Genomic DNA, 25,978 nt, shown 5'->3' with positions numbered 1-25,978 from the left:
CTTTGCCTCAGGACACCCGGTCCCTGAACTGATACTGCCCTTTCCCTCCAGTTGTCGGCAAAGGAGAAGGGGAAAAGAAGAGTTAATCACTTAATCCAGTCTGAGGCTGCCTATCCGAACGGGAACACGAATGAACAGATATCTGGTTCCAAAAGCAGAAGGCCACGCTTCAAGTAGGGTGCCTCGCCCGCCAGTGCGGTGGAAGTGGTGTCAGGATCCCTACTAGGCTCCTTCCTCAACCTCACCCCAAGGCCCACCGTGAGAACAGTTAGCAAGAGAAAAAGAGATGGCTGCAACTCCGCCTTCTGAAAGCCTATTCCGTGCGGGCAAGAACTGGTAACCGGGCTCCAGCCCAGCCGCAAGCTCACCCGAAGATGCGACACTGGGTCCTCCGCTACGGGCTCACTCACAACCAGGAGCCGAACCTGCGCTTTCGCAGCCGGAGAGAACAACCCTGCCCACAAGGTACACCTTTGTTACAAATATTTTAAATTACGCGTTGCGTTCGTTCGGCCAATCAGATAGCGAAGCCTGCGGCTACCAATCAGCGTAAGGAAAGGGAGCTGACGAGACTGGGAGGCGGTTTGCCTTGGCCTGACCTCTCAACCCTAGTGTGGGTCCGGGTTACCAACTGTCGCGAATTCGGAGCGGTTTCGCCGGGGATTCTACCCACGTAACCCTTTCGTGGGAGCCTAGACATTTCTTTCCTAAGAAGCCTAAAGGAAATCCGGAGGCTTCAACCGCTATATCTTGTCCTTTCCTAGTAACCCTCCCTTCCGGGAGCTCACAGATAACCGGTTCAGGGAGCTTGCTTCGTCTTCGGGGCGCGGGTGGGGAGGACTACACTTCCCAGGAGGCACCGCGAACCAACGTCCTACTCCATTTCCCGGAGTTCCGGGTCCGGACCTACCAGACTCTCCGGGGTTGGCGACTTCGGAGCCAAGATGGCGACAGGAACGGGCAGTGAGTATCTGAGCTGCCTTTGCGTGGAAGGCCTTTGTAGAGCCGAAGCTACGTTCTACGTTTCTTTCACTGGCTTAGGGAGTGGAAAGACTGGTTTGCCTGGGAGGCCAGAGTCTTCAGAGGTCGTGGCGTCGTGGAGGCTAACGTTTGAGGGCCCAGAAGTCTAGGGTCTTGGGTCTCAGGGAAAGAGCGGAGGTTTGGGAGAAGCAGCTCAGCGAATCCCTGTATAGTATGAGTTGTGCGGGTTAAGGGGCAAACGCATTCTAAAAAAGGGGGGGGGGAAGGAAGAGATGTGAGCCGTACGGAGTGGCCGGCATCGGAGAAAGCTATTCATTTACTGACCAACGTTTGTGAGGCCCTGGAAATGGGATCTTTTAACCATGAACTTTTTGTGTTGCTGGGGAAATTGCGTTTCATGCATTTTAGCCACTTTTCTTGTATTAATGGATAGAAAAGGTGTTTTAGCCCCGACAGTCGAGGGGATGGGCTGAGAAAAGTAAACAAGTTTATGCTAAGAGGAAGGCGGGGCCGTAGCCGGGGTGGCTGCTTGGAATTCTGGGAAATAAGCCCTCGGCATTCAAATTGGAATAAAGTACTGTGTTCTTGAAACTGGGCCTTTCGGTGGAATTGCTTCATCTTTATCTGACATTCCATATGTTTTAATAAAGCAGAGCTTGAAGCCATGGCATTTGAAGAGATTAAATGTTCTACTCTAATTCGCGTACAACGAATAGGTACCACTGCCGGTGGTGATATCTCACTGGAGACGTGAAAATCAGGATTTGGTGATGGTAGCTAACTTTGTCCTAACAAATTGGGATGTTTTCTGTTAGGCTTCTAGTCTTCCCTTTGAAACTTAGAACTGCTCTTTCAGTGGTTGTCTCTAAGCCTTTTTTCCTTCCAGAACACAAGCTGCTGAGTACTGGCCCCACAGAGCCATGGTCCATCCGAGAGAAACTGTGTTTAGCGTCTTCTGTCATGAGGAGTGGAGATCAAAACTGGTAAAGTATCTAGGATGTCTGCTATCTAGGGTGTTAAAAATTGTACAGTATCTCTTCACATTGATGTATTCCTATAGTTAATCACATTAAGCTTTAAGTAGTATTTTTTTAACAGCTATATTGAGGTATAATATACATACCATAAAGTTAACCCACTTCAAATGTGTGATTCGATGGTTTTTAGGATATTCACAGAATTGTGCAACCACCACCGCAGTCTAGTTTTAGAACATTTTTGTTATCACTAAAAGAAACCCCTTAGTCCATAGCTGTCACTCCACATTCTCCCCTCCCCTAAGCAATCATTTGTCTACTTTATGTCTCTCTAAATTTGCCTATTCTAGACCTTTCATATACATGAAATCATATAATATGTTGTCTTTTGTGACTGGCTTTTTAATCACTTAGCATAACACTTTAAAGGTTTATCCATGTGTAGCATGTGCCAATATTTCATTTCTTTTTATGGCTGAATAATAGTCCATTGTATGAGTATACCACTTTTTGTTTATTTACTTATCACTTAGACATTTGGGTTGTTTCCACTTCTTGCCTGTCACGAATAGTGCTGCTGTGAATGTTTGTGTACGTTTTATGCAGCCAGTTTTTTCAGTTCTCTTTAGTTTTGCAGCCAAGGAGTGGAATGGCTGGGTCATATGGGAACTCTGTGTTTAACTTTTTAAGGAATTGCCAAACTGTTTTTCAAAGTGGCCACATCATTTTACATTTCCCCCAGCAATAAATGAGACCTCCAGTTTCTCTATATGCTTGACAACACTTATTGTCTGTCTTTTTTATTATAGCCATATTAGTGGGTATGAAATGGTATTTCATTGTGGTTGATTTGCATTTTGCTGTTGACTAAAGATACTGAACATCTTTTTATGTGCTTATTGGCCATCATACATCTTCTTTGGAGAAATGTGTGCTCAGTTCTTTGCGCATTTTAAATTGGGTTATTTTTCTTTATTATTGAGTTATAAGAATTTATATATTCTGGAGATAAGTTGCTTATGAGATAGATGACTTGCAAATATGTCTTCCATTCTGAGTGTTGTCTTTTCACTTTTTTGATTGGTACTGATTGCAGCATAAAAGTTTTTAATTTTGATGGTATTCAGTTTTTTCTATTTTTTCCTGTGTTGCTTGTGCTTTTGGTGTCCATAGCTAAGAAATAACTTCTGTGTTTTCTTTTAAGAGCTTTATAATTTTATTTCTTCACTTTTAGGTCTTCAGTTCATTTTGAGTTAATTTTTATGTATGTTGTGAAGCAGGGGTTTAACTTTGTTCTTTTGTACATGGATATCCACTGTGTCAACACCATCTGTTGAAAAGACTTTATTTTCCTATTGAATTGTCTTGGAATCCAGTATTTCCTCTTAAGTACCAGAAAGTAAGACAGTGGTGTCCTTTTTTTTGTTGTTGTTGTTGCCACCAGGACACACCCTTTTTCATTTTTAGCATTTGTGTTTTTTCTTTCTTTTCTTTTCCTCAGGATGTAAAGACACCTTTTATTGTGTTAAGCCTTCTAATCACTTAATAAACAAATTTGTGTTTATGTGGTACATCTGTACTATTTTAGCCATTTAAATGAGTTTACAAAAGCACCATTACTGGTCACACTTAGCATTTCTCCAACTTTATATAATTTTTCAAATAACTTTTCAAAAATCATTCTGAATTAAAACGATCAAATCTAGTTCAGTTAGTTAATAATGCAAAGACAAGGCATCACTGCAATTTAAATAGTTCCAGTATCTTGTTACTCTATAATATATAACAGTATCTGACATTTCAAGATCACTCATAAAATACTGATGAAATACTAAGATTCTTTACTTGAAATTGTACATAAATCTCTTTGAAATGTCTTTGGTTAATTTTAATGTAATGCTTAATTGCAGAAAGTTGTAAATAGATTGGCAAGAAAGACTAAGAAAAAAAATGAACACTTCTGTCTTTTAATTCAGGGGATCTGTTTTAGTCCTTGCCTTTGCTCAGACTGAGTTACTTTTGACTAATGAGTGTAGGTTCAGTCCAGTGCTTAGTTTTTCTCTGTGAGAAAAGATAATTAAGTAGATTTCCTCACTGTTTAAATATATTTATCAGGCCCAGCCTTACAACACCAGGGTCACAGGTTTGGATCCCCTTACTGTCCAGCTGCCAAAAATCCCAAAACAACAACAACAAAATAAATAAATATATTTATGGAGATAATAATAGGTAGAAGAAAACACTTTTTAAAATTTAAGTTGTGAGCTTCTAAGAACTACTTTTTAAAATTAACCCAACCGCTAACACCAAGGCCACGGGTTCGGATCCCATGTAGGGATGGCCAGTTTGCTCACTGGGTGAACATGGTGCTGACAACACCAAGTCAAGGGCTAAGATCCCCTTACCGGTCATCTTTTTAAAAAAATAAAATAAACCCAACTGGGCCGGCCCGTGGCTCACTCGGGAGAGTGTGGTGCTGATAACACCAAGGCCACGGGTTTGGATCCCATATAGGGATGGCCAGTTTGCTCACTGGGTGAGCATGGTGCTGACAACACCAAGTCAAGGGTTAAGATCCCCTTACCAGTCATCTTTAAAAAAAATAAATAAATAAATAAAATTAATCCAGCCGAACATCAATTCTAATGAAATCCCTGGAAAGAGGGAAAAATGGCACTAATTGAACAATTAGAAATATTATCAAAACAAAGCATAATCATACTAATTTAACCATAAACCAATCCAAAGTCTGGTCAATAAAGTCCAATTACATGAGAGAACGTATATGTACTTCCTCCTTGAAAAATTAAGATACTTAAATAAAGCAGACAGTTATTCCTCATATTTTTTTAAGTTAGACTTTCAGATGCACCTTTTTTTTCTTTCTCAATTCCAGCAAAAATTGTTTGAAACCAGAAATATATTTCTTGGGCCTCTTGAAGTGCCTCAGCAGAATGGCATCTCCCCAAGTGAAGCCTTTGTTCTTTTTGGCACCTAGATACCTTTGAAGCGAATCCTGGGCTAGCTTTGCTTTTATGCCCAGGTAGTCCAGCCACAATAGGTCTAGTCACATGCAGTTGCTCTTGTGGTGTTGGGCACAGTTCAGAACTATCATCATCATCTTACTTTTCTGTCAGGCCCCTTCCCTGCTTTTTTTTTTTTTTTTTAAAATAAAGATGACTGGTAAGGGGATCTTAAACCTTGACTTGGTGTTGTCAGCATCATGCTCTCGAAGTGAGCCATGGTCAGCCCATGCATCTTTCTTTTTGAATTTAACTCTTTTGCCACTCTTACTAACAGAATTCAGTACTTTCTGATTGTTCTGCTTTCTAGCATTTTTTGTTTTTTTTAAATCTAATTTGGAGGCAATACATGGCCACTGTAAAAACAAAAACAACAGCAACAAAGAAATGGGTCAAAAAATTGTGTTTATTTCTCTCACACGTAAAGGAAGCCTAGAGGTAGGTAGTCCACAGCTGATATAGCAGCTTCATAATGATATTAGGGAATCAGGCTCTTCTCTTTCTATTCTACCTTCCTCAGCACATAGTTTATCTTCTGAAGGTTGTCTTATTGTCCACAATGGCTACTTGAGCTTCACCTGTCACATCCTTGTACCACACAATAAGAAGAAGAAGGGAGAGATGGTAAGAAAGGTCACACCTTTTTCCTTCTTTTCTTTTAACAGCTTTTTTGTGGTATAATTGATGTGCAATAAACTGCACATATTTAAGGTATTTCTGACACATATATACACCTGTGAAACTGTCCACAATCAAGATAACTATTACAGTGCTCATCAGTGGATGAACAGGTAAAAATGTGGTACATATACAGAATGGAATACTATTCAGCCATTAAAAGGAAGGAAATCCTGCCATTTGTGACAACATGAATGAACCTGAAGGACATTATGTTAAGTGAAATAAGCCAGGCACAGAAAGAGTAATACTGCGTGATATCACTCATAGGTGGAATCTAAAAAATGTTGATCTCACAGAACTACAGAGTAGAATGGTGGTTACCAGGGATGGGTGGTTGTGGGGTGGGGTGGGGAGATGTTGGTCAAAGGATGCAAAATTTCTGTTATATAAAAGGAATAAGTTCAAGAGATCTGTTGTACAACATGATATCTGTAGTTAAAACAACATTGTATTCTTGAAAACTGCTGAGTGTGGACGTTAACTGTTCTCACCACAAAAATGATGACTATATGAGGTAATGCATATGTTAATTAACTAGATTTAGTCATTCCACAGTGTGTATATACTTCAGAACATCATGTGGTATATGATAAATACATAAAATTTTATCTGTTAATTAAAAACAATTGATAATTATTGCAACAAAAAAGGGCCCAAAATTTATAAAGTAAAAGTTTCCTTTGGCATGCCAAGGCTCCCCATTCCTACTTTAGGAAATGTTTCTTAACAGTGTGATATGTGTCCTTTCAGATATTTTACTATGCATAATTTGTGTGCGTATGTAAACTAAAAAAAAAAAAAAAAAAAATAGGAACTTTGTATACATAGTTTTCAACTCTTTTACTTAAAACAATATCATGGGCCTTTTTCTGTGCCAATAGAGTAGATTTTTAGCTTATTCTTTTAAAAGACTCAGTATTCCAATTGGATCTACCATAATTTGTTTTACACTTAGCTTTGATGGGCATTTAGGTTTACAGTTTTCTGATCTTTTATCAGTATTTCTGTAGGATATGTTCTTAAATGTGAGATTGCTAGATCTGAGGTATGTGCATATTTAATCTTAAGAACCTTCATAGCCCCTAAGCATCACAAAATTTTGCTGTTTAAAATAAATCGTGTTTATTTTCTAATTTGTTTTCCCACTTATCAATGATGTATGTAACTACTAGTCATATTTTCATGTCAGTTTGTGATAAAATCAGTATTATCATATCTACAAGCAGATCTGACTTGTTAGACTGGTAGACTATCCTGGGTAAAAGTATACACTTCTAAAAGTGTAAGGAACTTCCTCAAGAACTTCCTTTATTGCACTGAGGATTCTAGATTGAAAACTTTCATACTAGTAAATAAAAGAGGAGGCATAAAGTAGCATAAGCATTGTTCAACAAAACCTTGTGACCTGTGCTACCATCATAAGCATTGGCTCTATTCCTTCTGGTTTTTTTTGGCTTGTTTCTAATCTTTCTTGCCTCCTCTCCTTTAAGTTAGTCTATCCTTAAATGGTCTGGAAACTGTCTAATCATTTAAAAAATAGGTGGTGTAATTAATTTTCCCTTCTTGATAAAATGCAAGTCTTTTTGCACTTTTTTTTAGGGGTGTAAGAGGAAAAGTTGGAAAACTACTTAGGTAGCATGCTCCCAAAAGTTATTGTTAACATCCTAAACCTGCTTGTAGATTTGTTGGAAGCAGTATAGTCATGATAATGGGGGATCAAGATGTTCTGGGCAACATCTGTTCTTGAGCCAAACTAAGTGGTAAACTTGAAAACAAAATCAGTCACACTAGTTTGATAAATCTCAGGATGAACTTAAATATAACTCAAATATAAACAAATAATTTTTAAACAAAACACCAAGTAAACTAGTTTGAATAGAATCCAATCTGTACATTTCCTCACATTTTTATTAGAAAAATTGAGAACACTTAAGTAAAACTTTGAAATTTTAAATTTTACCTATTTTTTGAGCAGGTACTAAGTCATAAGGTTCAAAATTCAAAATGGTACATTGTGTTTTTCTCCCATTATTGTCACCCATCTATCAGCGTTAGCAGCTTCTTGTGTGTCTCTTTAGGGTTAATTTTATATACATGAGCAAGTACACTGTATGTTTTCTTTTTTTCCCTTTTTTATTCACACAGGTCGTCATATTCTATACGTACTATTTTTTACCTTGCTGCTGCTGTTCCTTTTTTTTTTTTCTTTAACTTAGTACTATATCTTGGAAATTGTTGTATATTTTATTTATGAAGATTTGTCTCATTTTTCCTACTCTTTTTTAACAGTTACATGGTATTCTGTTTTATGAATACACCATCATTTATTTAACTGTTACCCTATTGGTGTACATTTGCTAATACAAATATAACCTTGCATAGTTATATATAAATTATATCCGTAAGACAAACTGAAAATAGAATGGTTCAAAGACTATATGAGTTGATAAAATTTAATAAATACTTCCAGTTGCCTTGTTCAGAGATTGTTTCAGTTTATACTTGATTATATATGAGTGCCTGTTTTTCGTATGGCTTGTCTCATAGAATGTTGTCAAATGTTTTTGATCTTTGATAATATTATAAAAAGTGAAATATAGTATCTTGTATTTTTAATTTACATTTATCTCATGAGTGAAATTGAACATTTTCATATGTTAAAGAGCTACTTGTATTTTCTTTTCTTAAACTGCCCTTTCTCATTTTTGTATTTGATTATTATTCTTTGTCTTTAATTTTGGGTTGGCTCCTAGTATATTAGGGAGATTAGCCATTTGAGCAATGAGATGCATTTTTCTTTTTTTAACCAGTGTGCCAATTAGCTTTCCTTATGGTGGTATTTTTACATTAAGGCTATTATTTATTTATTTATTTATTTTTATACTTTTTGAAGGTAGTGTATTTATTAATATTTTTCTTTTATGGCTCCTGGATTTTGTGACATAATTATAAAGTTCTTCGGCAGTCTGAGGTTATAAAATAACTCTCCTATGGGGCTGGCCAGTTAGCGCAGTTAGTTAGAGTATGGTTCTGATAACACCAAGCTCCAGAGTTCAGTCCTTGCACTGGCCAGCAAAAATAACAATAATAATTAAAATAATTTTCCTATGATTTCTTCTAGTACTTGCATGGTTGGCTTTTTTTTAAGCATTAAAATCTTTGATCCATGCAGAGTTTTTCTTGGTATAAGCTCTAAGGTATGAAGTATGGACCAAACTGAATTTTTTTGTTGTGGCTATCCTTATGATAATATTAAAGTAAACTTCATAAAAGAAAAGAACTGTGAGATGCCATTATCCCAACACAAAATTTAAAAACTTTTTTCTTTTTAAGATTATAAAGTAAGGCCGAGCCCGTGGCACACTCGGGAGAGTGCGGCGCTGGGAGCGCGGCGACGCTCCCGCCGCGGGTTCGGATCCTATATAGGAATGGCCGGTGCACTCACTGGCTGAGTGCCGGTCACGAAAAAGACAAAAAAAAAAAAAAAAAAAAAAAAAAAAAGATTATAAAGTATTTCAACCACATAGGGAAGTGTAAAGAATAAGATAGAGTGCCCATGTACCTGGTACTTGGATTTAACAACTAATTATATTTATTATTAATAATTATCTAAACAGACACAGTTGAAGACCCTTTGCATTATCTCTTGATCCCATTCCAGTTCAGCTGTTTTCATTTTTGCCTGTTTCTTTATTTGTCTTTCTATTTACAACATTTTAAAAGGCTATGTGATCGTAATCATAGCAGAAAATTGTGTTATCTTTTTTCAGTTAAAATTACGTTATAAATATATTTCCATATCACCACTTTTTTTTTATGGGCTTTGTAATATTTTGTAGAATTAAAGTGTTGTAAGCTAGGCATCTTCTTGTGGGTGTTTAGGAAAAACCCAACTGTTCATCTATTTGATCAAGTCTATGTGAACGTCTTGGTGCTTTCTTCTTTTGGTAAATTATATCCTTACATTACATTCTCAGGATCTGTATTAGTGGATTAAAAGATGATGACTTTTTTGGTTCTGGAATGTATTACAAGTTGCTTTGCAAAAGGTCTTTTTAAAAAGAACCAAACTGGAATAAAATTGACATAAAAATATTTTCCCAAATGAATAGAAATAATATTTTACTAGGTTTACTTCACTTCAGGTAGTAAATATATCACCCAGGAAGACTGTTTGGCAATGACTCTCTCTAAATGACTTTTAAGTAGTTGTGTCATTTTACATAGTTAGATATATCAGAATATTTCCCAGTAGCAGTTTTTTTTTAATTTGATCTTTTTTAAAAAAATTTTTATTTTGTCAGTATACAATGTGGTTGATTATTGTGGCCCATTACTGAAACCTCTCTCCCACTTCCATCTCCCCCCTCCTTCCCAAAAACCTTATATCTGTTCCCTGTTCATATCAACTTCAAGGAATTGTTATTGTTGTGTCTTCTTCCCTCCCTCCCAAGTTTATTTGTGTATTTATTTATTTATTTTTAGCTCCTACAAATAAGTGAGAACATGTGATATTTCTCTTTCTATGCCTGACTCGTTTCACTTAATATAAATCTCTCTAGGTCCATCCATGTTGTTGCAAATGGCAGTAGTTCATTCTTTTTTATAGCAGAGTAGTAGTCCATTGTGTAGATATACCACATTTTCTGTATCCACTCATCTGATGATGGACATTTGGGCTGGTTCCATCTCTTAGCTCTTGTAAATAGTGCTGCAATGAACATTGGGGAACAGGTTCACCTTTACCTGGAACCCCATCACCTTCAACTTGATGATTTCCATTCCTTTGGGTATATTCCCGGCAGTGGGATAGCTGGGTCATATGGTAGATCTATCTGCAATTGTTTGAGTAACCTCCATACCATTTTCCATAGAAGCTGCACCATTCTGTAGTCCCACCAACAATATATGAGAGTTCCTTTTTCTCCGCAACCTCGCTGGCATTTATCATTCACAGTCTTTTGGCTATTAGCTATCCTAACTGGGGTGAGATGGTATCTTACAGTGGTTTTGATTTACATTTCCTGAATGCTGAGTGATGTTGAGCATTTTTTCATGTGTCTGGCCATTCGTATATCTTCCTTTGAGAAATGCCTGTTTAGCTCTTTTGCCCATTTTTTAATTGGGTTACTTGTTTTTTGGTTGTAAAGTTGTTTCAGTTCCTTGTATATTCTGGATATTAATCCTTTGTCAGATGTGTATTTTGCAAATATTTTCTCCCACTCTGTTGGTTGTCTTAACTCTGTTAATTGTTTCTTTTGCTGTGCTGAAGCTTTTTAGTTTGATATAATCCCATTTGTTTATTTTTCCTTTGGTTTCCCATGCTTTTGGGGTCGTATTCATGAAGTCTGTACCCAGTCCTACTTCCTGAAGTGTTTCTCCTATGTTTTCTTTAAGAAGTTTTATTGTTTCAGGGTGTATATTTAATTCTTTAATCCATTTTGAGTTGATTTTAGTATATGGTGAGACGTATGGGTCTAGTTTCATTCTACTGCATATGGATATCCAGTTATCCCAGCACCATTTGCTGAAGAGGCAGTCTCTTCCCCACTGTATACACTTGGTGCCTTTGTCAAAGATCAGATGGCTGTAGGTGTGTGGGTTGATTTCTGGATTCTCTATTCTATTCCATTGATCAGTGTGTTTGTTTTTTATGCCAGTACCATGCTGTTTTGGTTATTATGGATTTGTAGTATAGTTTAAAGTCAGGTAGTCTTATGCCTCCAGCTTTAATTTTTTCTGCTCAGAATTGCTTTGGCTATGTGTGGTCTTTTGTTATTCCATATAAATGTCTGGATAGTTTTTTCCATTTCTGAGAAAAATGTCATTGGAATTTTGATGAGGATTGCATTGAATTTGTATTTCACTTTGGGTAATATGGACATTTTCACAATGTTGATTCTTCCAATCCAAGAGCATGGGTTATCTTTCCATCTTCTTGTGTCCTCTTTATTTCTCTCAACAGTGGTTTGTAGTTCTCATTGTAGAGATTTTTCACATTCTTGGTTCACTCTATTCCTAAGTATTTTATTTTTTTGTTGGCTATTGTAAATGGGCTAGCTTTCTTGATTTCTCTTTGTGTGTGTTCACTATTGGAGAATAGAAATGCTCCCAGTAGCAATTTTTTATTCCCACATTTGAACTGTACACCTTGAACTCTCAGCACACCTCCCCTTCTCCCCCCACTTTTATTCTGTTTGGTGTATAATAAGACTTTTCTCATTTTGTAGGGTATCAGTTAGCAGAGCAATTAAGCCCTTTGCAGAACCTGGCCGCCCTCCAGACTGGTTCTCTCAAAAAGTAAGTTCCCAAGCAAGTGCTCTTTTAGAGCAGTCCTTGGGATGTGAAGTAGGTTCTCCACCAGGCCCTGCCTTTTAATTACAAGGCTTTTAAACCATGAAGCAGCAGAATCATGGAGAATTCCTTTTCCTTTTTCCCACTGTTTGCTAATCTGTCCATGTATGCTCATATTACAAACTTTCTTGTCAGTGTACCATATCAGTTAAGATCCCAGTCTTGGGAGTCTTGGTTCAATATTGACTGTACCTAAAAACTTTGGACCATGATCCTCATTTTTCTCATTTGTAAAGTAGAGATAAGAGTTGTTTCAGGATTATTGTAAAGTTAATTGAGATAATACATATAAAGCATTTAGCACAGCGCTTTGCATGTGGTAACTACTCAGTAGATATTCAATATAAATGTTGGCTATTTGGTTGGCTTTCTCCAGACAAACTTCAGGCCAGAAGACTCCCTTTTCTTTGTCCCGAAATTGATTATTTGAATTGATTTGATTGCAAAGTAGTTTGCTTTCCTAGAAGCTGATCACATATTACATATAGCTCTCCTCTCTAAACTTTATTCTAATATGTTGAAACTTTGAATGATCATTCTTTTCTAGGCTTGCTCATCACATTTTCACTTTTTTCCATAGCATTGTGCTTCCCAATATTCAGAGCTTCTAGAGACCACTGAGACCCCAAAGTGAGTATAAAACCAGGTACTTCAGTCAAATCCCTTTAATGGAGAGTGTTTACTGAGGAAGTCTGGCTTATATCTATTTACATTACTGGGTGATAAAAGTATAGCAGAGATTATCTATGATTATAGATAGAGAAGGCTCAAAGAAAGCAAGTGGGAGTGGGAACAAATGTTCTCTTACTCAAATATGGATCTTTTTAAAAAAAATTTTTCTGCAGACGGAAACGGGGTGAAAAAGGAGAAGTGGTGGAAACTGTTGAAGATGTCATTGTTCGAAAACTGACCGCTGAGCGAGTTGAGGAACTAAAGAAAGTGATAAAGGAAACCCAAGAGAGATATAGGTATTTATCAGAGAATGCCAGATGTTTGGGAAAGACAAAAGGGGCTGACTTTTGGTACTGTTCAGAATTTTAAAAATAGATTAATAAACTCAGTCTTCCTACCTCTCTTTCTTCCTATAGACGGCTGAAAAGAGATGCAGAACTAATTCAAGCTGGACACATGGACAGCAGACTGGATGAACTTTGCAATGACATTGCAATGTGGGTTATATTATATTGTTCTTCCACCTGTACTCCTTTCTCTCTTTTTACCTTCCTTCCTCCTCAAGGAATCTGGCTTATTTCCCCCCTCTGCCATCTCTTTGGACTTGAGACAGATTCTGGAACGGGAAAGCTACAGAGTGGCCTGGTGGCTGGGAGGTGGGGAATGAGTCCTAGAAGGTAATGGGATGGACCACTTCAATATGAGAACTTAATTATAACTCAGAAGTGGCCCTAGTTTTCCTGGGTGAAGAACTGGGAGTTAGACAATATACCCCAATTTTCTGTTTTGCTGGTTAAGATTCCTGTTTAGGCCTTTCCTCTAAAACGTGCTGGTCTGGCAAAAAATTTCTTTGTGAGGGCATTGTGAACTATGGGAAGGAGCTAGAGCTAGCTAGCAGCTAACTATTAATTCCCTGTTTAGGAAAAAGAAATTGGAGGAAGAGGAGGCTGAAGTAAAAAGGAAGGCTACAGATGCTGCATATCAGGGTAAGCTGAACATAGTGCTTCTGTTTAGCAATTGATTATGCAGTACTGCATGGTAATGACAGCTGAAGATTATTTTGTAACATAGAATCCACTAGTTAATTTAATTAAACACTTCTCTGTCATCTTCTACTAGAATAAAAATATCCCTGAGGCCTAGAAAGAAACGCTTAGGAAATGAGCTCTGCTCAGATCTCATGAGACTGCAAACTGACTTTTAGAACACAACTGCTTGATAGTAAGACATTGAACATAATAAGGTTTTTGGAAGTCAAAGGCCTGTGAAAGATTGTGAATAGCTCAATCATTGGATAGGGGAGTGTGGGACTAGGGCTCCATACCCTTCAAGCCCGTTGCGCCTGCCCAGTCACCAGACCCCTCACATACAGGTCACAAGCTAGGTAATTGGAAAAAGATCCTGGGAGCTGCCGGCAAGGTTGACATGCTTCATTCCGACGTGAGCTCAGCCTCCAGCCTCCTCAGCAGCAGCAGCAGCCTGTTGGCCTCAGAGGTGGTGGGAGGGATGTCCCTAGGGTCACTGTGGATCACAGCCGTTTGTTCTTTATACTTGTCAGATAACCCAGGAACACCTGGGTGCGAGTCAGACAACCAAAGAACACCTGGCCACATATGTGCAATTACATCAGACAATAACCAAGGAACACCTGGATGCATGTGCGTAATTAACATATTTACATTAAACAGGCTAGGTCATGCTCAGCAAGATTCCGAACATCTGAGGGAGCCTGACCATTTATCCATTTTCCTTACAGGGAGGAATCTAAGCATTTGCAACTCTAGGAATACATGCTTGGGCCAGTGAGGTCCTTAAACCACTTTTCCACCCCAAGGATCTTTGGGATAAATAGTTAATTGAGTTTGCTTAGTGTGAGAATTGCCCTTAGGAAAAGTTAGGCTAAAAAAGATAACCGTATCCAAAAGTGTAAAAAATCTATACTTTCCATTCTTTTTCATGGAAAACTTTCTAATCCATATTCATTATGCTGCTTTAATATTGCAATATTCCTGTTTGTCCTTTATTGTATAACAGAGTAGTGTCTCATTTCATTTACTTAATCTTGGAGTTTTGGACGTTGCTCTCTTTTATGTTCTAGCTCGTCAGGCAGTAAAAACACCCCCCCGGAGGTTACCCACTGTGATGGTTCGCTCTCCTATAGATTCTGCCTCCCCAGGAGGTGATTATCCACTTGCAGACTTGACTCCAACCACTATGGAAGAGGCCACCTCTGGGGTGAGTATATTTCCATCTGTGGGAATTGATCAACGAAGGGGCATTAAGCCAGCAGAGAACTGAGTGATGAGGAAACCACTTTTGGCATAGAGACAACTTCCTTTCTTGGTCTGAACATTAAATACTTAATTTACCATGTTCTGTGCTCTAAGATAAGGATGGACCTAAAAACATTGAGGCTTAACCTTTTGAGGGGTAGGTGAGGGATTAGGAATTGTTTGCTAAGTGTATTAGTCTTATGAAATTCCTGCTGAAATAAGGGACAATTTCATTATAATACTGGTAGTGGGTAAGGAGTTTGTAAAAGGCCGGTTGGGTGGAATGGTTGGGTCATTTGGTTTGAGAGGGTGGAAGAGAGAAAATTGTAGGGAAGAAGGGTGTGGCTGAGAGCAAGAGGGGTAGAGGGTTTCTGGGCAGTTCCACATAGGACTAATAAAGTAAGTTAGACACACTAACCCATCCAGATTAGTAGGGAACCTTCTATAGTTTGAGAAGTCAGATAAAGGTTCTCTGTTGTCTCTTAGGTAACCCCTGGGACTTTGCCGAGTACCCCAGTCACCTCGTTTCCTGGGATTCCTGACACCCTTCCTCCAGGCTCTGCACCCTTAGAAGCCCCCATGACCCCAGTAACAGATGATTCACCCCAGAAAAAGATGCTTGGACAGAAAGCAACTCCACCCCCCTCCCCTCTGCTGTCAGAGCTCTTGAAGAAGGGCAGCCTCCTGCCTACTAGCCCCAGACTGGTATGGAGACTTCTGTGGGTGTTTGAGAGCTGTGGTGATTTAGTACTTGGAAGGGAGTGCCTGGGACCTAACATGTGACATGGAAAAAAAAAGTTCAGAAGAGGAAGAGATCTCCTAGTTTAAATGTTAATTTTTTAAAAATACAATAAGTTGATAGTATCCTTGAGTCCTGAGGTATCTGAACCACAATTATTTTGGTTCTCTTCTCCAGAGAACTCTTGTCAAATAAGTTAGAACATTATAGTTTAGAGTTTCCCTTGGGTCTTAAGTTATTCTCTGTGGATATTAACTTTTAGTTTTCGTGAAATTTGGTCAACTGCTGGAGTTTTTTTGGGAAGTGGTAGTAGAGGAGATCTTGAGTGTAGCCTTCACCTCTATTCTTCCCTGGTAGGTCAATGAGAGTGAAATGGCTGTGGCTTCTGGCCACCTGAACAGTACAGGTGTCCTCTTGGAGGTAGGCGGGGTCCTTCCCATGATACATGGTGGGGAGATACAGCCAACACCCAGTACTGTTGCGGCCTCCCCTGCTGCCTCAGGTAAGTCATCACTTTTCCTTCATCTACTTCAGAGATGTTGAAGTTGGCATTGACTGCCATTGGTTTCAGTATTTGTTATTGAGTATGTTGATCCTAGATTAAAGGCCCAACTACTTTTTACAACTTTTTTTTTTTTTTTTTGACTACTTTACCTGTTAAACAATAAAGTGCTCCAGATTATAAGTTCATTCCAACTTCAAATGTTGATAGCCTCGACTGACCATCATAGGTATGATGAGAGGAATAGTAAAGTGAATAATGAAGCTGCTTTGTTGATGGCTTACAAAATCAAGGAAATGTGCTAGAAATACCTAACATTATAGAATAGGGAAATGAGATTTGGAACCCGAGAACTGGGCTTGAATCTCAGGCCTGCCACATATTGGTTTTGTGACCTTCAATAGGTATTTTAACTATTGAGCCTCAGTTTCCTCTTTCATTAATTATGATGTGTATACTTTACAAGGATGTGGTGAGGATTAAATGAGGTAGAAAATGTAAAGAAAAAAACAACTTTACAAAATACCACACAAACATTATTGATATTTGAATGGTGTTGAATTTGGGTGGTTTACAGCATGCTGAACTTGAGCAAAAGTGACATTTATTCATATCAGTTCTTTGTTTTTGATGAATGTTTAATTTTCCTCTGAGGAAAAATTACCACCCATTTTTCATATAAGTTGTGTATTCTAGTGCTTTGGTTCATTCCCACTTTGGAGTAAGATCTTAAGTATGTTTAGAGAAAGTATGGATATAGATGATGAGCTTTTTCAACACAGGAGTTGCTTTCATCCTTTGAGACTATAAAAATTTCCTTAGTTGAGTCTTAAAGTGGCTATTGCTTCTTTTTCATGTGCTTTCTTCTTACCTCATTTTGTGTACCTCTTTGCCTGTTAGGTGCTCCCACTCTTTCCCGGCTTTTAGAAGCTGGTCCTACACAGTTCACCACACCTCTTGCTTCCTTCACTACTGTTGCCAGTGAGCCTCCAGTTAAACTTGTGCCACCCCCTGTAGAGTCTGTGTCCCAGGCTACCATTGTCATGATGCCTACGCTGCCAGCACCATCCTCTGCTCCGGCTGTCTCCACTCCTGAAAGTGTAGCCCCAGGTGCGTCCCTGACTCACGCCCCGAGTAGCCATGAGGTCCAATATTTCGTTTTGAGCTTCAGTTAGAGAAATATGACTAAGAGCATCAGCTCCAATTCAGATTGCTTCTGTTCTGTTCTCCATAGACATGTGCCATCTCTATCCTTAGAAAAACAAGGATGTGTGAGAAGAGGTGGGTGGGCATTTATGTGTTGGGGGAAAAGGGCTAAGTGTACAAATATGAGCATGCTTGAGAATGTGTTCTCACCTTACTTTCTAGATAAAAAGGGGGAGAAGAAAACATAGGCAGATGTAAGACAACTTCTTTTGACCTTAAGTGTATGGGTACTTGATATCTGTCTGCAGCCATGGTGTGCTCTCTAGGTGTTCACTTACTACCCAATAAGCTTCTGAGATGCTTTTGTCTTTTTATTCAGTGAATCAGCCTGATACCTGTGTTCCCATGGAGGCTGTGGGAGATCCACATACTGTGACTGTTTCCATGGATAGCAGTGAAATCTCCATGATCATTAATTCTATCAAAGAAGAGTGTTTCCGATCAGGGGTAGCAGAGGCCCCTGGAGGATCAAAGGCTCCCAGCATAGATGGGAAGGAAGATTTAGATCTGGCCGAGAAGATGGATATTGCTGTGTCTTACACAGGTGAAGAGCTGGACTTTGAGACTGTTGGAGACATCATTGCCATCATTGAGGACAAGGTAACTATTCAGTAAAGCCTCACAGAATCTTTCATGGGTTCTATGTAGGCTTCTCTCCTCAACCTCTCTTTGCTTCTTGTAGTAATTATTATTTAAACAACTCTCCTTCTGCTCATCTCCATCTCTGTAGCCTGAAAGCCCTTTGGTGCTGTCATTTCCCCGGCCATCTCCATATTACTGGTTTGCACAGGACAGGTGCTTGTCCATTGATTGCCTCCACTACATGGAGAAGATGGAGAAAAAACCTGCAGATTTAGGCCATCTCATTCAGTGCTAACAAAATTGAGGGATTGGGCTTCTTTCTGTGACCTCAACAGTCTATATCATGGGACAGGTAGATGATCATCCTGAAGTGCTGGATGTGGCAGCAGTGGAAGCAGCCCTGTCATTCTGTGAAGAGAATGATGATCCCCAGTCTCTGCCTGGTCCCTGGGAGCACCCTATCCAGCAGGAGCGGGACAAGCCAGTACCTCTGCCTGCACCAGAGATGACAGTGAAGCAAGAGAGGCTGAACTTTGAGGAAACAGAAAACAAGGGAATCCATGAACTGGTGGACATCAGGGAGCCCAGTATTGAGATCAAGGTGGAACCTGCAGAACCAGAGCCAGGCATTTCAGGTGCTGAAATGGTAGCTGGAGTTGTTCCAGCCACAAGTATGGAGCCACCAGAACTAAGGAATCAGGACTTAGAGGAGGAACCCAGAAATACTGCACCTGGAGAGTTTGTTGAAGCAGATGTTTCCAGTGGGAAAGGCGATGAGACCCCACTTACAACTGTGAAGACAGAGGTATTTAATAAGATCAGTGGCTGGGAGGATGGAGCTTATACCTTAGTAAGTGGCAGCTAGGCTTTTGGTTTTGCTGCTGTATTCCTGAGTTCTGACGTGTTTAATGTGTCCAGAGCCCATAGGTTGTGATCATTGCTATATGCTTGTATACTTCCCCTGTTCCTGTTACGGTGGCCATTGGAATTATATTACATGAGTAGGACTTAGAATTTCTTCTATAGTCTCATTAACATTGAAGAGTGAAATTGTGTGAGCTATAGCAGTTTACTAGAACTTAGGGTATTTGTTCTTGTTTGATCTTCAGGCATCCCCCGAAAGCATGTTGTCTCCATCACATGGCTCAAATCCCATTGAAGATCCTTTAGAGGCAGAGACTCAGCACAAGTTTGAAATGTCAGGTAAATAAAGGCCAGGAAATCCGTACTCTGTAACTAACTTGATATCATTTGCTTTGGCTTCTGAGGGATTGTGGGTTGTGGGCAAGTAGAGGAGGTAGAGTAGGTCAGCATGGAAAGGAGAGCTGCAGGGGATTACGGTCCACAGGAAGGGGAAGGCTAAGGTGGAAAAATCTTCAGGTAGTCTTTCTCTCCTCTGCAGACTCATTGAAAGAAGAATCAGGGACTATTTTTGGAAGCCAGATAAAGGTATTTCAGACTTTTCTTTATTCCTCTTGCCATGTGATTAGATTTCCCTGTAGCACTACCTTTTTAATGAATTTCAGTAAATTCACGTCTTTATTCTCTGAGATAAGACTGATAAGGAGTTGCATGGGGAAAAGTTGCAGTGGACAATCAGACATAGTGGGAGTACTGTAACACCATGTGCTTCCCATCTGAGTTTGTCAATGTCACACTGTCTTTGCATAGAGTGTACAAAGAAGCTTTGATACACCTAGAGTAATTTGGAGTGAATAGGGATACCAGAGCCAGGGAGAACATGCAGGAAATCAGATTATTAGACTATCCAAAGACAGTCATCTGAAGTTTTCTTTTTAGAATTACTAAAGCAGTAACAGAGAATTAAAGTAATGTGATGTGAGCTTGCTCCATCAGATGAGACAAAATAAAAACTATTTTTGATAACTTTGTACTCAGGGTCAAAGTTCCTCTCCAGAGCAAGGGGAAAGAAGGAACGCTTCTTAGCTTAGTCTTAAGTAAGTAGCTTTTTTTTTCTTCCTTTAAAAAAAGATCCTGGGTCTTATTCTTTGTCCAGGCTCTAAACTACTTATTCAGTCAGTGTCTACAAGTAGGTGGTAGTATAAGTCATAGAGGGCTTAGTCAGGAAACAGTGTGAGACCATTTCTAGGACTCATCTAACCCAAAAGACGGATCATGTTTAATGATGCTTTGCTGGGTAGCTTTGCTTGCATTTGTTGACTGGAGCAAACTGTGTCTAAGGATGCCCCAGGTGAGGATGAGGAAGAAGATGGGGTCAGTGAAGTGGCCAGCCTAGAGGAGCCTAAGGAAGAAGATCAAGGAGAAGGCTATCTGTCAGAAATGGATAATGAACCCCCTGTGAGCGAGAGTGATGATGGCTTTAGCATACATAATGCTACACTGCAGTCACACACACTGGCAGACTCCATCCCCAGCAGCCCTGCTTCTTCACAATTGTGAGTATCTTGAGATTCTTTGAGTCCAAGGCAGTGAAGGTGAGAAGTAAGAGAATCTTTTCTTTAATCTTACTTTCTCGTATTCACTTTCTGGGCCTAGAACAAATAGTTGACAAGAAATAATTATGATTTTTTAAAAAAAACTTGTACTAGTGGAATTCCTATATCTCTTATTTCAGCTCTGTATGTAGTGAGGATCAGGAAGCTATTCAGGCACAGAAAATTTGGAAGAAAGCCATTATGCTTGTATGGAGAGCTGCAGCTAATCATAGGTAAGTGGTTCATTAGTTTATTTTTCTCTTGTTCCTTCTCATTATTGGTGACTAGGAAAAAGTCTGAGTAGGCTTCTGTGGGACAGTTGGTGATGGTTTTTACCACCTTCAGCTACTTAGTGTAAGTTCTCTCCTCCGTACTTCTGGAGAATAAGTCGGTAATTGCACTTATTCTTTCTGGACAGGTATGCCAATGTCTTCCTGCAGCCTGTTACAGATGACATAGCACCTGGCTACCACAGCATTGTACAGAGGTAAGCCATGGTCCATCCATAATGCTGACTTGTTTGAATTGTAAGTTGTCTAGTTTTAGTTAATTTTTGCTTTAGGTAGTAAGCTTAAAGCATACATTTCTGATGTGAGTTAGGGTGACCAAGTACTTAAAAAAAAATTTTATTTTAAAGATGACCAGTAAGGGGATCTTAACCCTTAACTTAATGTTGTCAGCATCACGCTCTCCCAAGTGAGCTAAACAGCCATCCCTATATAGGGATCAAAATCCGTGGCCTTGGTGTTATCAGCACCACACTCTTCCAAGTGAGGCATGGGCTGGCCCCAAAAGAGTCAACCCCCTTTATTACCTTTCTCAGTGCTTATTATACAGACAGACTTTGTTTTTTGGGTTAAGTGCGTGTTTTGGGATGAGGGTTTGGTATTTGAGTTCTGACAGCTGAGACTCATATAAATATGAGAAGGTCTGTGTGGTCATAATATATTCAGAGATCCAGGTGCGTCCTCTTCCCTCCTCCACTGTCATTTACTCTTGTTTACTCTTGTTCTTTTTTTTAGGCCTATGGATTTGTCAACTATTAAGAAAAACATTGAAAATGGACTGATCCGCAGCACAGCTGAATTTCAGCGTGATATTATGCTGATGTTTCAGAATGCTGTAATGTACAATAGCTCAGACCATGATGTCTATCACATGGCAGTAGAGATGCAGCGAGATGTCTTGGAGCAGATCCAGGTACTTTGAGTATCCTTTATGTTTCAGCAAGGAAAATGTGAAAATACTCAAGGGAAGGATTTCATATTGATGACAGGAAGGGGTGTTGTGGCTTTTACTTAGAATAGCCATCAGGGTCACAGTTAGAAACATAATATTTTGTTTTTGCTGGGTTTATGTTTTCTCTGATTTGGTGAAAGAGTTGTGATAGAATGTTCTACCTTTCTTGGGCAAATAACTTCAGTTTCTTGAAGTGTTTTAATGAGTTTTTTAAATAGCGAATATACTTTTTTTGTGTGTGTGACTGGCCTGTATGGGGATCTGAACCCTTGACCTTGGTGTTATCAGCACCATGCTCTTAAGTGAGTTAATTGGCCAGCCTTGAATATACATTTTTGAATTATGTCAGGTACCTGCTACGTAGTAGACACTCAACAAATACAGTTTCTTCTCCTTCATTTTCCTTTTTTTTTTTTTTTTAAAGATGACCGGTAAGGGGATCTTAACCCTTGGCTTGGTGGTGTTAGCACCACACTCAGCCAGTGAGCTAACCAGCCACCCCTATATAGGATCCGAACCCGTGGCCTTGGTGTTATTAGCACCGCACTTTCCCAAGTGAGCCACGGGCCGGCCCCTTCTCCTTCATTTTCATCACAGATAATCTACTTCCATTGTGTAGTTGAATTACTAGGCATCCTTTGGGATGCTGAACTTGAAGGAATGATGTATGTCTTTGTGGAGTTTGCCAAATTACTTAAATTGCTGCATGATTTTTGTTCATCCTAGTTTTGTTGTTTTTCTCATTCTTAGTGGATAATTTTGACCAATAATATAGAAAAAAAAAGTTAGAGCTATTTGGCATTTTCAGATTCTTTAACATGCCTATTATTAGAACTAAAACCAAATATGCTAAACTTCTAATCAGTCAAAAAGTATTTGAGTAGATGGGTACTATACAGAGTTCTAGTTACAAAGCCTAAAGTGTCTTCATTCTTCCTTACTGGATCAGGTCTCTATGGCCAACCCTGTTTCTTCCCCTACAGCAATTCTTGGCCACACAGTTGATTATGCAAACATCTGAGTCTGGGATCAGTGCTAAAAGTCTTCGAGGAAGAGATTCTACCCGCAAACAGGATGCTTCAGAGAAGGTGAGGAGACCAGGAAAGAGCCTATGTACTAGTATTCCAGTGCTAGAAGTCTGAAGCATCCAAGTAACTTTATGTTACTACTTGGTGTTGCTGAGCTTCCATATTCCAATGATATACAGACACATAGATCTTAGAATGGTGGTTGTTTGCTCCCATCCAAACATTGAAGAAACCTGTTGTGACTTAGGGTCCTGGTCACATGAGAGAAATTCTGAGCTCTCAAGATGGGGGAAATGACTTAGTTTGCGGTATTGGAGATCATCAGTTCCTGTTCCAGAGGCATAATGGCCAGATTGCTTTTAGAATCTCTTTCCTCTTCTTGAGTTTTTAAATTTTGTCTTGGTGTGTATGGTGCTTGTGTCTCTGTCCTGAGGTTTGGGGTGCTTGCAGCTGAGAGTTTCTGTGGAACCTGATCAGTGTTTGTTTGTCCTCTAACAGGACAGTGTCCCCATGGGCTCTCCTGCCTTCCTTCTCTCTCTCTTTGTAAGTATTGAATGGCCGCAAGGGGTGGTGTTGCCACAAAGATTCTTAGCTCCTGCTGGGGGTGGGTGGCAGAGGGAAATCCAACATGTAGACTGTGGCAATGTCTTTAACTTCTGTTTATTCAGGTCATTGAAAAAGAAACTGTCTTTTCTTCTGCATTCCTGTCTTTCTGCATGTGTGTGTGTGTGTGTGGGCTGGGTAGGGAATGTTTATGAGATTACTGGGCTAAAATGAAGTATTCGTGTGGTAAAGGATCTAGGATGCACCTACTCCTTATTTCTTGACTCCACCTTTTACCAATTCTTTTCTTACAAACAGAAGATTGCTCAGAGCAGCAGCTGCTAGCTGGCTTTTTAACAGTGTTCCTCATACTGGCAGAGACTCAGCACATAGTTGTTCTCTTTTCTCCTAAAATAAAATTGCAAGACTAATGTCTGATACACCAGTAGTAAAATTTAAATTAAAGATCTCAGTGACAATGACCACTGCATACAGTAGTGGCTGGCAGAATTACAGATAAGTGTAGTAGAGCTAGCCTAAAGACTATTCTTTTCCTCTGTGAATTAAACGACTATTTATGTTTTCATTATGGGGCAGTGAGACATGATGTAATGGAAGGGGCATTGGCCTAGAAAACTACATGGTCTTAAAGTCATCAGATAATGTCTTGGGGCCTTGTTTCCCTCATCTGTGTGATGGAGCTAACATAACGAGGTACCTGTCCAGCCTACCTCACAGGGATGTTGTGAGGATAAAATGAAATAATAGTTATTTAACTGGCTTGGAAAAAAAAGTGTTATACAGGGTGGTATTCTTATTCATACTGTTGCCTCATAGGCAACTTACGTTCATGAACTCTAAAAATTTTCGAGTCCTTGCTTATTAGAAATGTGAAAATGGCCTGGCCCAGCAAAAGTGTTCACTAGTTCATCTTGCCTACAGGCCTCTTAGCCTGTACCACAGAACACTATAATCTCCATTCTTTCTTATTGGCCTGCAACAGTGACTCTGGATCCCCAAGCAATTGGCTGGCTATTGCAAGGCTGATTAATAGAATCTTTTATCTATTGAAGACAGCAAAATAATGCACAAGAGGAAGGAGCTGGGCTGCAGGGAGAGAGCAGCAAATGGAAAGAAGCCTGATTGTCCTGATCTCATGGAAAACAACTATCAGGAGGTGCTAGGGAACTAGTGCCAGGGTCAGTCTGAAGGAAAGGCCTTTCTTATAGGGACCAACAGCTGGACAGGTATGTTAGCCAAGAACCTCACTATCCACTGCCCTTTCTGACTCTCCCACCTTTCTTTTATTCTCCTGTTCCTTTGCTCAAGATTTGGGCCTGGGTGGGATGACTAATAGTCATTCTGTGGGAACCCAGGTGAATTCCAGGGACCTCTTTGGTGGGCATGAGCAAGATATTGCATTACATTCCTCTCACAAACTACCAGGTATTCTTTAGCCATTCTGTGGGAAGACAGAAATACACCCCTCATCCCTCTGGATTTTTCTGCTGATTTTCTCCCCTTTCCCCCAAGAAACCAAATCTCCAGCATTCCTGTTACACCTTTTCTCTTACTTCCTAACCAACTCACTCACGCTCCCTTCCTTCTCTGCCTGTCATTTAGGATGGGGGAACCAGGGGACGCCGCTGTGCCATTGAAGCAGATATGAAGATGAAAAAGTGAAGTCTCAGAGTACCCTCTTTGAGCTGAACCTGAAATAGAAGTAAACAAGATAGAGACTGGGCTTGTGGGCCCAGTACCAGAAGTGGAAGTTAAAGAAGAGGAGGTGCCGGGGCCACATGAAATGAACTGGGAAAATCTCTCTCAGAGAGTTGGAGTAGCACAGTTGCCTGTTTTAGGGCAAAAATCGTGGGCTGTGTAACGTCCTAATGTGTAGCTAGCAGATTGTAGCTAGTTTGTACTGTCTTGTGGAGTGTACAGACTTTTTTAAAAAAACCTGTGATGTGTATGTGTGTGTGTGTATACAATAAACTAAAAGAAAACTTTCGCGTTTGGCGTGTTATTTTGTGTGTATATTTGAAACTTGTGGTTTCTTCTGCATGGTAACTCTTTCATCATTTGTGGGAATGAGATTGTTAGAGGGGAAAAGTGGTCTTGTAATATGAACTGCCTGCTTCAGCTGAGAGAACGTAAGTAACCAAGATTGAATTTATAATTTATGTTTTAAAGAGTTGCATTGTGCAATAAGGATTAACTTATTCAGCTTTTCTTGAATGTTTGGGAAAACAAGTTTTTTAGAGTTGTGTTCATGGCATTGCTTAAAGAAGATTAGAGCATGGACACAGGAAGCATTGACCTTTATCTCAGGAACGTATGTCCCACTTAACACTCTTTGCAGGTGGTATTTCTAGGATAGTGTATTACCATTTCCTTCCTATCTTTTTCCATGGGTAGGACTCTTGTGTATAAAAGAGTTTTTAACATTGCTATTTGAAAGCTAAACTCAGTTTAAGAATTATGAAATTAATCCTGAGTTCTATTCTAACTTCTGTTAATAAATAACTAAAAAGTTTTAGATCATTAGTGAAATGAACTAGTTATGAGCCTTTTATTATAAAGAGATGAAGATTAATAGGGTGGTGTCTAGAACTTCTTAATCTTTCTTGAGAAAGATGGGTTTCTTGAGAAGGATGTGATTAGAAGTCACAGATCTTTTTGCCTTAGGTGGAACTATTTATAAAGCTTGTTAGGATGCTAAGGA

The 25,978-nt window shown here is 39.4% G+C and overlaps 1 protein-coding gene across 1 annotated transcript; it reads left to right on the top strand.

The window, feature by feature from the left end:
* The first annotated feature begins 821 nt into the window (after positions 1–821).
* On the top strand, positions 822–25,263 carry LOC134369409 (bromodomain-containing protein 8). Its single transcript, XM_063085875.1, has 22 exons — positions 822–963; positions 1,868–1,964; positions 11,893–11,962; positions 12,597–12,646; positions 12,862–12,984; positions 13,105–13,185; positions 13,610–13,674; positions 14,787–14,923; positions 15,448–15,666; positions 16,058–16,202; positions 17,103–17,312; positions 17,728–18,008; positions 18,343–18,795; positions 19,100–19,193; positions 19,393–19,439; positions 20,193–20,407; positions 20,587–20,679; positions 20,865–20,933; positions 21,469–21,646; positions 22,669–22,773; positions 23,212–23,256; positions 24,880–25,263. The coding sequence occupies exons 1-22, from the start codon at positions 945–947 to the stop codon at positions 24,937–24,939; spliced, it is 2,856 nt and encodes a 951-aa protein (XP_062941945.1). The 5' UTR covers positions 822–944; the 3' UTR covers positions 24,940–25,263.
* Positions 25,264–25,978: the final 715 nt, after the last annotated feature.

This window comes from Cynocephalus volans, chromosome 2, assembly GCF_027409185.1.
Source record: "Cynocephalus volans isolate mCynVol1 chromosome 2, mCynVol1.pri, whole genome shotgun sequence".
In the NCBI taxonomy this organism is placed as follows: domain Eukaryota; kingdom Metazoa; phylum Chordata; class Mammalia; order Dermoptera; family Cynocephalidae; genus Cynocephalus; species Cynocephalus volans.
The sequence above is the reverse complement of the archived record's forward strand: the minus strand, read 5'-3'. Positions and strand labels throughout refer to the sequence as shown.